At 39.9% G+C, this 12,862-nt stretch overlaps 1 protein-coding gene across 1 annotated transcript in view; it reads left to right on the forward strand.

Moving 5' to 3' along the window:
* Nucleotides 1–11,590: 11,590 nt before the first annotated feature.
* Nucleotides 11,591–12,862, forward strand: part of tmtc2b (transmembrane O-mannosyltransferase targeting cadherins 2b) — a 173,358-nt gene continuing 172,086 nt past the window's right edge. Inside the window, exon 1 of the mRNA XM_029696839.1 lies at nt 11,591–12,029. Within this exon, the coding sequence (XP_029552699.1) occupies nt 11,947–12,029 (83 nt within the window). The 5' untranslated portion in view covers nt 11,591–11,946. The remainder of the gene's footprint in view (nt 12,030–12,862) is intronic.

Below are 12,862 nucleotides of genomic sequence, written 5' to 3' on the forward strand. Positions count from 1 at the left end.
AAATTACGAATTGCCTCTTATCCGCTTGTCGTCCCCTTGTGCCATAGTTTGTACATCTCAATTGTCAGTAGAAACCACATTTGTTTAAGCAAGTCAGCCATATGAGCTATGTTTTTTTTAAAGGCAGTAAATGAGACTGAATGAACTGTTTCGCTGCCCAGCTGATAGCCAGGTGTAGCTGTGGTAAGATGTTGGGACTGCTAATGTTGGGACAGCTTTATGTAGGCCCAAACAATTTGTGGGCACCGTTTGTCACCGTTATAGTGCAGTGGCTTGCATCTCATATTTTTTACACACCAAGATTTACATTCTAAAATCACCACTGGTCTGGTATAAAGCAGACTGAAATATTATGATGCATTTTTTTATTTTTACCAGGTAAGTTGACTAAGAACACATTCTCATTTACAGCAACGACTTGGGGAATAGTTACAGGGATGAATGAGGCTTTGTAAGCTGGGGATGATTTGGTGATCGTGATGGTATGAGGGCCAGATTGGGAATTTAACCAGGACACTGGCGTTAACACCATGGGATCTTTAATGACCACAGAGTGTCAAGACACCTGTTTAACGTCCCATCCGAAAGACAACACACTACACAGGGCAATGTCCCCAATCACTGCCCTGGGGCATTGGGATATTTTTTACTTAGAACAGTGGAATGGGTGCTTCCTTCTGGCCCTCCAACACCACTTCCAGCAGCATCTGGTCTCCCATCCAGGGACCCACCAGGACCAACCCTGCTTAGCTTCAGAATCAAGCCAGCAGTGGGATGCAGGGTGGTATGCTGCTGGCAAAAGCAAGTTGATTAAATTAAACCTGAAGCAGGTTTTTCTCTACTTTGCCTGTGCTTAGCCGTATCCTGTTTATTTTTATCCTGAAAAACTCCCCAGTATTTTCCGATGTCAAGCATACCCATGATGCAGCCACCACCATGCTTGAAAATAAGGAGGCAGTTACTTAGTGATGTGATGTGTTGGATTTGCCCCAAACATAGGGCTTTGGATTTAGGTCAAAATGTACTTCTTTGCCATGTTTTTTTGCATTACTGCTTTAGTGCCTTGTTGCATACAACATGCATGTTTAGGACTTGAACCCGATCGAGCATCTCTGGAGAAACCTGAAAATAGCTGTGCAGCATCGCTCTCCATCCAACCTGATAGCGCTTGAGAGGATCTGCAGAGAAGAATAGGAGAAACTCCCCAAATACAGGTCTGCCAAGCTTGTAACGTGATACACAAGAATACTCAAGGCTGTAATTGCTTCCAAAGGTGCTTTAACTAAGTACTGAGTAAAGGGTCTGAATACTATATACAGTTGATGTCGGAAGTTTACATACACTTAGGTTGGAGTCATTAACACTCGTTTTTCAACCACTCCACACATTTTTTGATAACAAACCCAAACGCCTGAAGGTACCACGTTCATCTGTACAAACAATAGTACACAAGTATAAACACCATGGGACCACGCAGACGTCATACCGCTCAGGAAGGAGATGCGTTCTGTCTCCTAGAGATGAACGTACTTTGGTGCGGAAAGTGCAAATCAATCCCAGAGCAACAGCAAAGGACCTTGTGAAGATGCTGGAGGAAACAGGTGCAAAAGTATCTATATCCACAGTAAAACTAGTCCTATTTCGACATAACCTGAAAGGCCGCTCAGCAAGGAAGAATCCACTGCTCCGAAACTGCCATAAAAAAGCCAGACTATGGTTTGCAACTGCACATGGGGACAAAGATTGTACTTTCGGAGAAATGTCCTCTGGTCTGATGAAACGAAAATATATCTGTTTCGCCATAATGACCATTGTCATGTTTGGAGGAAAAAGGGGACACTTGCAAGCCGAAGAACACCATCCCAACCCTGAAGCACGGGGGTAGCAGCATCATGTTGTGGGGGTGCTTTGCTGCAGGAGGAACTGGTGCGCTTCACAAAATAGATGGCATCATGAGGATGTAAAATTAGGTGGATATATTGAAGCAACATCTCAAGACATTAGTCAAGAAGTTAAAGCTTGGTTGCAAATGGGTCTTCCAAATGGACAATGACCCCAAGCATACTTCCAAAGTTGTGGCACAATAGCACAACAACAAAGTCAAGGTATTGAAGTGGCCTACAAACCCGACTCAGTTACACCAGCTCTGTCAGGAGAAATGGGCCAAAATTCACCCACCTTATTGTGGGAAGCTTGTGGAAGGCTACCTGAAAAAATGGACCCAAGTTCAACAATTGAAAAGCAATGCTACCAAATACTAATTGAGTGTATGTAAACTTCTGACCCACTGGGTATGTGATGAAAGAAATAAAAGCTGAAATAAATAATTCTCTCTGCCATTATTCTGCCATTTCACATTCTTAAAATAAAGTGGTGATCCTAACTGACCTAAGATAGGGAATTTTTAGTAGGATTAAATGTCTGGAATTGTGAAAACTGAGTTGAAATGTATTTGGCTAAGGTGTATGTAAACTTCCAACTTCAACTGTATATATATATATATATATATATAATAATAATATATATATATATATATTACAGCCTGAATTATTTGGTATAACTTAGCAAAAAAAAATACAAACCTAAGCTTGTAGCGTCATACCCAAGAAGTCTCAAGGCTGTAATCACTGCTAAAGGTGCATCAACAAAGTACTGAGTAAAGGGTCTGAATACCTGTAAATAAGGTATTTCTGTTTGCAAACATTTCTAAAAACCTGATTTCACTTTGTCATTATGGGGTGTTGTTTGTAGATGGATGAGGGGGAAAAAAACGATTTCATCAATTTTAGAGTAAGGCTGTAATACTTTCAAATGCACTATATGCTATCACAAAAATTATAATTTACGTGTGTTTAGTGCTAGTGTAACATTAGAATACGATTTTTATTTCACTTTAAGTAAAATAATAGCATTTTCATTAGTTTATGTTACTGTAGGCAATATGTTAAAAAAAAGTATTCAATCAGTTTTATTTGTGGAATGCCTTTGTTACAACTATGAAACAGAAAGCATATGTGTTGGAATACGGTAACTGCTTATTTTTATAACAACGAAATAAATACAAAAATACCCCAACCACCAAGAAGCACAGTCATAAGACGCGAGGTCAAATGATGAAAACATCAGTAGCCTAAACCTTATAATAAGCACCAAGTGGCCTTGATAAATAGTGAAACTTGACACAAAAGCAATACTGGCATTAGAATGAAAGTATTCACACCCCTTGAGTTTTTACACATTTTGTTGTGTTACAGCCTGAATTTAAAATGGATTAAATTGAGATATTTTGTCACTGGCCTACACACAATAATCAGCTAATGTTTCACATTCCAGGCATGGAAAGCTCTTATAGGCTTACCCAGAAAGACTCACAGCTGTAATAGCTGTCAAACGTGCTTCTACAAAGTATTGACCCAGGGGTATGAATACTTATTTAAATGAGATTTTTCTGTATTTCATTTTCAATGCATTCACAAAATGTCTAAAAACATTTTTCACTTTGTCATTGTGGGGTATTGTGTGTAAAAGAAAGTTATGTTTAAATAAAAAATGTATATCTAATCCATTTTGAATTCAGGCTGTAACAGTGTACTGGGATACAAGGTAGTTGGGGTGATTGATTGAGGTAATATGTACATGCAGGTTTGGTTAGGTGATTGATTGAAGTACTATGTACATGTAGCTAGGGGTGAAAAGCCGAAAGTCTGGGTAGCCATTTGATTAACTGTTCAGCAATCTTATGGCTTTGGGGTAGAAGCTCTTCAGGAGCCTTTTGGTCCCCCAATACCGCTTGCTGTGCAGTAGCAAAGAGAACAGATTGTGAATTGGGTGGCTGGAGTCTTTAGCGCCTTTAGCGCCATCTGTAGCGCCTTGCAGTCAGATGCCGAGCAGTTGCCATAACAAGCGGTGATGCAGCCAGTCAAGATGCTCTCAATGGTGCAGCTGTAGAACTTTTTGAGGATCTGAGGGCCCATGCCAGATCTTTTCAGCCTCCTGAAGGGGAAGAGGCGTTGTTGTGCCCTCTTCATGACTGTGTTGGTGGGTTTGGACCATGATGGCTCCTTAGTGATGTGGACACCGAGGAACTTGCAGCTCTCGACCGTCTCCCCTACAGCCCCGTCGATGTGAATGGGGGCATGATTGGCCCTCCATTTCCTGTAGTCCACGATCAGCTCCGGAGGGAGAGGTTGTTGTCCTGGCACTGCCAGGTCTCTGACCTCCCTATAGGCTGTCTCATCGTTGTCGCTGATCAGGCCTACCACTGTCGTGTCGTCATCAAACTTCATGATGGTGTTGGAGTCGTGTGCGGCCACGAATGTGAATGCGTTTTATAGTTTACATGCTTAGAATACCAGTAAAAGTACATGTACTGAATGATATTGTGAAACATATAGAAGATAACAGCCAGACAGTAAATAATGATATGGATTTGAAACAAGTTTTGTATTTGCACAGGCAAAAAAATAACAAATTATTTTCTATTGTCCATTATCACTAGCTTTGACTTAATAGCATTCCTTTAATAGGCAACTCAACTGCCTGGTAGATCATATTTTTCAAGAGTTCTTATAATAGTAAAAGAACAACATATTAGTAATTTAATCATTCTTAAATTATGTTTTAGAGGTCAACAACATTTTACAACTTTAATTTTCCATTTTATACACAATTAGTTCAAGAAAAAGTGTGTTAAATTATGTTCGGTTTTGCTCATGTTCACTTCCTTGTTTTCAACCATCTTTGAATGGGGTATTTAAACAAATATGTGAGTCCGATAATGAAACCCTGCTCATCCTCTTACTAAATAGCATTGGTTGAGATGATAAAAGGTGCCAAACAAAATTCACATGTTTAATTTCATTTAAAATTGATTGTCAACCGCCCAGTTTTCTGAATTTAGACCTTAAACAGACAGTGCAAGGTACAGACACAGTATTTGAGCATATGCGTGTAAAGATACCTGAGGAAATCTACACAAACACAGATATAAGACGATGAATCCAGCACAATGACGATCTTAGATATTTATGACGACACATATGCCATGCCCAGAACAAGAGATGGCGTTAAATATTCAGGTGTCAACACACACCCTCTGGAGTTGCTGCGGTGTGTCTGAGGCTGTGTGTGTTCTCCTACGACCTGGGATCATAGGCCTGTGTGTCCACTGTAAGTTTAGTATGTTTTCCCTGAAATATTCTTAATCATCAGTGACGTAATCGTTGATTAACTTTTCGACTGTTCCCTTAGTCACACTGGTCAAAACCCACTGGGTACACACTGATTGAATCAACGTTGTTTCCACGTCATTTCAATGAAATTTTGTTGAACCAATGTGGAATAGATGTTGAATTTGCATCTGTGCCCAGTTGGAATTCTTGTGCAAAGAGAGACCAGATACAGACCAGCTACAACATGACTAAAGAGAAACACCAGCTGCAGACCACTTATAGCACCCTGACTACTGAGAGAGACCAGCTACAGATTTGTTATAGACACCTGACTGAAGAGAGAGAGACCAGCTTGTAACGGCTGTCTGTGGAAGTAGACCAAGGTGCAGCGGAGTTAGTGTTCATCTTGAGTTTTAATTTACGAACGAACACGATACAACAAAACAAGAAAACCGACAGCCAAACAGTACTGTCAGGTGCAAGACACTAAACAGAAACAGAAAACAATCACCCACAAAACCCAAAGGAAAAATAGGCTTATGTGTGACTTATGTGTGACTCCCAATCAGCAACAACGAACTTCCGCTGTGCCTGATTGGGAGCCACACACGGCCCAAAACAAAGAAATACAAAAACATAGAAAAATGAACATAGAACGCCCACCCAATGTAACACCCTGGCCTAACCAAAAATAAAGAACAAAAACCCCTCTCTATGGCCAGGGCGTTACACAGCTACAGAGGGAGACAGAAAGGCTGAACAAGAAGCTCAAAGGTGAGTCAACTAATGAGTTTATCAGAAGTGCTTTCTCTATGCCAAGTTTTCTTCTGGTTACTTTATTCAATGTGAGTGGCATCAATCAATGTAACTAAAATAAGGACATGGACAACTTCTAGGGAGACCTTGTCAAGAAGGATGGAGTGTTGAATTCAATTTTTACTTCCTCTCCTGTCTGCTTAAACCTGGGAGGAAAGCAGACAGGATTGTCTAGGGAGCGAAGCACACCTTGTGATCATAAACAACCGAAAGGAACAGGTGAGAGAAAGAGAGCGAGAGTGGGTGAGGGGGCAGAGAGGCTATGTACGAACAATGTTTTTTTCTGTGCCAAAATAACAGATATTTATTAATTGCTTATACGGAGTGAAAACAATCTAGATTGGTCTGACTGACTCAATTGCCTGGAAATGGGTGGATGGCACATCACTGACCACAATGTAAGACATGAAGCGTTCTGTGTCACTAAGAAACCCCTGAATAGAGTAGTAGGATCTCAGAGAGTGGACCGTTTTGAATCTACAGTATGTGTTGTTTCTACTGCAGATATTGGCAGGATGCACAGCCTAATAAAATGTTTTGCCAGAATTTCTGGGAACCCCATTTATTTTTTGCGCCAAATTTCCGTTGACCACAAATCTCATGATGCAACTTTAAAATCTGTATATTTCAATTCATTTTATTTTCATATCTCTTATCAAGTTATCCTTCCCAAAAGCATGTGTATATTGTTCCATATAATAATATGTACTCTTAATTGAAAAAAATATATACATATTTTGGTGTCCCCACTGCAATTCCCCCATTAGGGTTCGAGACACCGACTTTTAAAATCTCTAGCCTAATAGCTGGAAAGGAACAGAGCAAGACTGTGTGGAGTTTTATACCGTTTAGAAGAAAATTACAATCTGTTGTCTGAAGAGCCTAACACTGTAAGATCATATTTTATAACTTAAAAGCTTAACACTGTAAGATCATATTTTATAACTTAAAAGCTTAATACTGTAAGATCATATTTTATAACTTAGCTAGACATGTTGGCAATAGAATAAGATTTCAAATGATGCCTACCTGACCCAGATTACAATGTATAATGGAAAGTTTTTGGATGGCAAAGCTAGGAGAGGCTGTTTCATAAAAGTGCATTTAAATGTCTTAGTTTGGAGAGGTGTGTGGCCACTTGAAGACACCAGTTAGACACCCTTGTAATCGTTTTTCTTATCTTGAACCTACTCTAAAATGTCAATGAATATTCTTGTTATGCTTTATTAACGTATCCAGAGTATTTTCAGATTTTGTTATTGATAAAATGCTTTGAAAAGTACAATAAGTTAACAATGCACATAAAATCAACAGTGTAATGTTTGGATTCAGCCTTGTTTTATGTGAACTGTTGTGTCCTCACCTTTAGTCTGATAATTTCCCCTTAATCTCCGAAGTGTTCTCTTTCAATGGCTACCATGGTGATGCATATGCTTTTTATAGTTTTACATTTCAATTTAGCCCAATTTCCAAAGGACCTCTCTGTCCTATCAATATTACCCTTCTAATCTTTTGTCTGAAGACTGTTATTTGGTGGATTGGTACTCTGAACTGCACCCACTCTCAGTACAATACTGATTCCAATGCTTCCACAGCGCCAGCCACCTACTACCATACCATGTTCAAAAGGCACTTAAATATTGTGTCTTGCCCATTCCCCCTCTCCCCCACAATCCATGTCTCAATTGTCTGAAAACCTTCTTTAACCTGTCTCCTCCCCTTCATCTACAGTGCTTTAAGTGGATTTAACAAGTGCCATCAATAAGGGATTGTAGCTTTTACCTGGATTCACCAGGTCAGTCGATCATGGGAAGAGGAGGTGTTCTTAATGTTTGTATACTCAGTGTATTGCCACACTATGATGGTTGGAATAATACTGGGAAATTGTGAAAATAATGAAAATGACATTTTTGTGTAAGAGCTGTTTGAACATTTTGTCTGAAAATGTTGCCTGTTTTGATGGGACGGAGTTTTGACCTGCCTGGTGATTTCCCAAATTAGTTAATAGACCAATAAGAAAGAGTTCTAAACCTCTCTGCCAATAACAGTTCATTTGAAGTTTTCCACTCCCCACTCAGACTACTCCCAGACAGTCATAGCTAAATTCTTGCTTGAGTAATTGCTCGTTGCTAAGAAGACAATTTAAGTTGAAAACAATCACAGTAAAGTACTTAATTGTTACCCAGAAATTATTTTATATTTAGATAAAAATGGCTGGATTGGACCTTTAACTATACTGCCTCCATTATTATAATGCAGAAAAACATTGCCTGATCCCAGACATTTACTAGCAGATGGGTTAAATGCACATAAAAACACTGGGTCAGTCGCTCCAATCAGTTTAATTAATTCTTGAAATCTATTACATCATCATGTCCTGCTGTTCAGTGAATGGCCACATTGATGCCTTCCTCGATAGACAGGGGTCCCTCTATTGAAATACCATTGCATCAATATGCAGTGGACCATACTGGCCTCTTTGTCTATGGAGCACAAAGATCGATTTAGTTCTCATCTGTTCCCCTGCTTCCTCACATTCTCCTTTATAGTGTGCAATCTCAAAATACTCAAATGGTTATATTCCAATAGTGGATGTTGAAAACACTTGCTTTAGTGTAAAACATTTGCTACAGTTGGAAGCATGACTGTGCTGCTTTGCTTCAGTGTTCAGACTCTGTGTAACTGAGTGTACTCAGTGTTGCTCTTCTTGCTGGGTGAGCCCTCTACTGGACGTTTTGAAAGGCCAATGGAAACACTCGTAGTAGCCTGCAATGGCCACAAGTCAAGAAACAATAAATACAACCCTCCTGGTTTAATTCATACTAACCCTCCTGGTTTAATTCATACTAAAGCAATGGACCTGCTATAAATGTGTAATAACCATGTTATACATTATGGATAGTAATAGGGCATATACATATCAGGCCTACATCCCCTAGAAATCACAGTTTTCCCCAACTGTTCATATTCCTTTCTGGCATACATTTGTTTCACACAATAAGTTTTAGTAAATGTTATTTAAAACAAATAATAAACTCTCCCTTATTTACCTCTTTAATCATTGTTAGTTGTTAAGTTCTCTACTGAGGCTTCTTAAAATATTGTTAATTACTTTTTTATTGGATTGTCTTTTCTGCCTCAGGTTTATTTTACCGTGGAGTGTTTTGACTCTGAAGGCAGGCACCCATGGAATATTTACTACAGGGTTAACATGTTGTAATGCTCTAGAGGAGACTACTGTATTTTCACATGATCGTTTCTGGCATATAATCCTTAGTCTCTTATAAATACTAACTAGTTCAATATACAATTGAAGTCGGAAGTTTACATACACCTTAGCCAAATACATTTAAACTCAGTTTTCACAATTCCAGACATTTAATCCTAGTAAAAATACCCTGTCTTAAGTCATTTAGGATCACACCTTTATTTTAAGAATGAGAAAAGTCAGAATAATAGTAGAGAATGATTTATTTCAGCTTTTATTACTTTCATCACATACCCAGTGGGTCAGAAGTTTACATACCAAATACTACCAAATACAATTAGTATTTGGTAGCATTCCATTTAAATTGTTTAACTTGGGTCAAACGTTTCGGGTAGCCTTCCACAAGCTTCCCACAATAAGTGGGGTGAATTTTGGCCCATTCCTCCTGACAGAGCTGGTGTAACTGAGTCAGGTTTGTAGGCCTCCTTGCTCGCACACGCTTTTTCAGTTCTGCCCACACATTTTCTATAGGATTGAGGTCAGGGCTTCGTGATGGCCATTCCAATACCTTGACTTTGTTGTCCTTAAGCCATTTTGCCACAACTTTGGAAGTATGCTTGGGGTCATTGTCCATTTGGAAGACCCATTTGCGACCAAGGTTTAACTTCCTGGCTGATGTCTTGAGATGTTGCTTCAATATATCCACATCATTTTCCTTTCTCATGAAGCCATCTATTTTGTGAAGTGCACCAGTCCCTCCTGCAGCAAAGCACCCCCACAACATGATGCTGCCACCCCCGTGCTTCACGGTTGAGATGGTGTTCTTCAGCTTGTAAGCCTCCCCCTTTTTCCTCCAAACATAACGATGGTCATTATGGTGAAACAGTTCTATTTTTGTTTAATCAGACCAGAGGACATTTCTCCAAAAAATATGATCTTTGTCCCCATGTGCGTTGCAAACCGTAGTCTGGCTTTTGTATGGTGGTTTTGGAACAGTGGCTTCTTCCTTGCTGAGCGGCCTTTGTTGTTTGTTGTTGTTCTGGGATTGATTTGCACTTTTTGCACCAAAGTACGTTCATCTCTAGGAGACAGAACGCGTCTCCTTCCTGAGCGGTATGATGGCTGCGTGGTCCCATGGTGTTTATACTTGCGTACTGTTGTTTGTACAGATGAACGTGGTACCTTCAGGCATTTAGAAATTGCTCCTAAGGATGAACCAGACTTGTGGAGGTCTACAATTTCTTTCTGAGGTCTTGGCTGATTTCTTTTGATTTTCCCATGATGTTAAGCAAAGGGGCACTGAGTTTGAAGGTAGGCCTTGAAATACATCCACAGGTACACCTCCAATTGACTCAAATGATGTCAATTAGCCTATCAGAAGCTTCTAAAGCCATGACATCATTTTCTGGAATTTTCCAAGCTGTTTAAAGGCACAGTCAACTTAGTGTATGTAAACTTCTGACCCACTGGAATTGTGATACAGTGAATTATAAGTGAAATAATCTGTCTGTAAACAATTGTTGGAACAATTACTTGTGTCATGCACAAAGTAGATGTCCCAACTGACTTGCAAAACTCTAGTTTGTTAACAAGAAATGTGTGGAGTGGTTGAAAAACGAGTTTTAATGACTCCAACCTAAGTGTATGTAAACTTCCGACATCAACTGTATATCTAAAAATCTAGTTTTGGTTGATTCGTAATTATGTTATGACTGACATTATGCCATTTCAGATTGTATAATCCAATAATCAACAGACATTTGAAGCCTAAATAAATAATATTTTGTATCATTTTGGGCCAGTAGTTCTATTGAATTAGGTTACATTTTATATGTATATATAACATTGGTTGCAGCAGAGCACAGATCAAACCTAGTGTTTTGTATGCCTGGAGGGTGAAGCCCTATAGCCCAGGTTTTCCCAAACTCGGTCCTGGGGCACCCCCGGGTGCACGTTTTGTTTTTTGCTCTAGCACTACACAGCTGATTCAAATAACCAACTCATCATACATTATTTTAATCAGCTGTGTAGTGCTAGGACAAAAAAGCAAAACGTGCACCCCAGGACTGAGTTTGGGAAACCCTGCTATAGACTACTGCTCGGATTAAATCCAGATTATGGCACTATGCTGTATAGGCCTATACAAAGAGCTCTCCCGAGGGTGAGAATTGGAAAACACTGGTGAGACTGGTATCACTGCTCCACCGAGATTGACATATTCAAACTCATAAGGGGCTATATACCGTAATTATGGCTAGATTACCTATAGAAAGGCAATGGGGATACAGCAGTTGGCAATAAAGAAGTGTCCCATCATGCAGTCTAACTCTAATCCTCAAATCATCAGCATCATTTTCTTCTATTCCCTGCGAGGAGGAGGGACATCGCACATGCGCAGAATATCCTTTATCCACACGCGGCTCAATCACGACGTTTATCCACGGGACCACTATGAATCACACGAGCAGTCTTGTAGGAAAGGCGTGCAGATGCAGTCAGAGACACTGTAAATGCTGGCCGTTTGCTCTATTTCGTGTAGGATCATAGCTGTCCTCCTCTAGCTCAAAATGGGTTAGAGGGAGGATGCCTGCCTGGATTATCCACTTTCAACACTTTGCGAGGATGTGGAATTGGAATATCTGTTTTTGCAGAGGCATCTTGACAAAGACGGAGAGAGATAATAGAGATAGTATTTGAAATATATCTCCACTGTTCTTCTTCGTTTTCTTTCCTTGTTTATTTTTTTGAGAAATGATTGCAGAATTCGTGTGCAGCGCCGTGGCTTTGGTCCTCTATGTCAACACTCTGGGCGCCGATTTCTGCTACGATGACAGGTACATGAATGAATGACATTGCTGTGCTGCCCGTAGGCCTACTGTCAAAGAACACCGTGGTTTTTAATAGCGGCAGATAATTGCTTGGCATAGTAAAATATCTCTGAACATCTCTAGACAACATTTTGCGGTAGCGTTACGGAATGGCGGGCAGAGGGAGGGTGGCTTCTGTCAGTTCTCTCTGTTGGCTGAACGGTCTCGGTAAACAGCAGGCACTTGCTTGCCAGTACAGTGTCACTGCATAAAGTTTGAGTCCTGAGAGGATCCAATGATACATAGTTGCAGGCGAGATGAACCCGAACGCTACAAACAATGATCAGAGGAGTAATTTGATACATTGTAACTCCATAATGCCATGCTATTAGTTGCATGAGGCAGCACCATGTACATAGCACCGCATTAAAAGCATTTTCATGGCCAAGTCTCGTCTTAAACAGCGATACTATGTATGACACAGTCATATTTGTTAGGGGCTGTACCGTCCACATAAACGGGTGAATAATCTTTTCTGAATATCATCATTCTAACAGACAATAGTGAATGATGATCCCAAACGAATGAAATAAAACAACCCTGTTTGAAATAGGCGATAGGACTGAAATCAAATAAGACCAGTGCGCTTCATTAGGCAGGCTAAAACATATTGATACGTTTTAATGTGGTTCATTCTCCATTAAAAAAGGAACGGTCTAAAAAGTGGAAAGGCGTTCAGTGCAGTCTGCCGCCGGCTGTTGTACCTCCAGATAAATAATATTTCTCCCGGGACGGATCATTTATTGTGCCAAACAGATTTAAGTACCTGTAAGGGCTGAAGATCTTAACACAACACCTTC

Source organism: Salmo trutta, chromosome 17 (assembly GCF_901001165.1).
Source record: "Salmo trutta chromosome 17, fSalTru1.1, whole genome shotgun sequence".
In the NCBI taxonomy this organism is placed as follows: Eukaryota; Metazoa; Chordata; class Actinopteri; order Salmoniformes; family Salmonidae; genus Salmo; species Salmo trutta.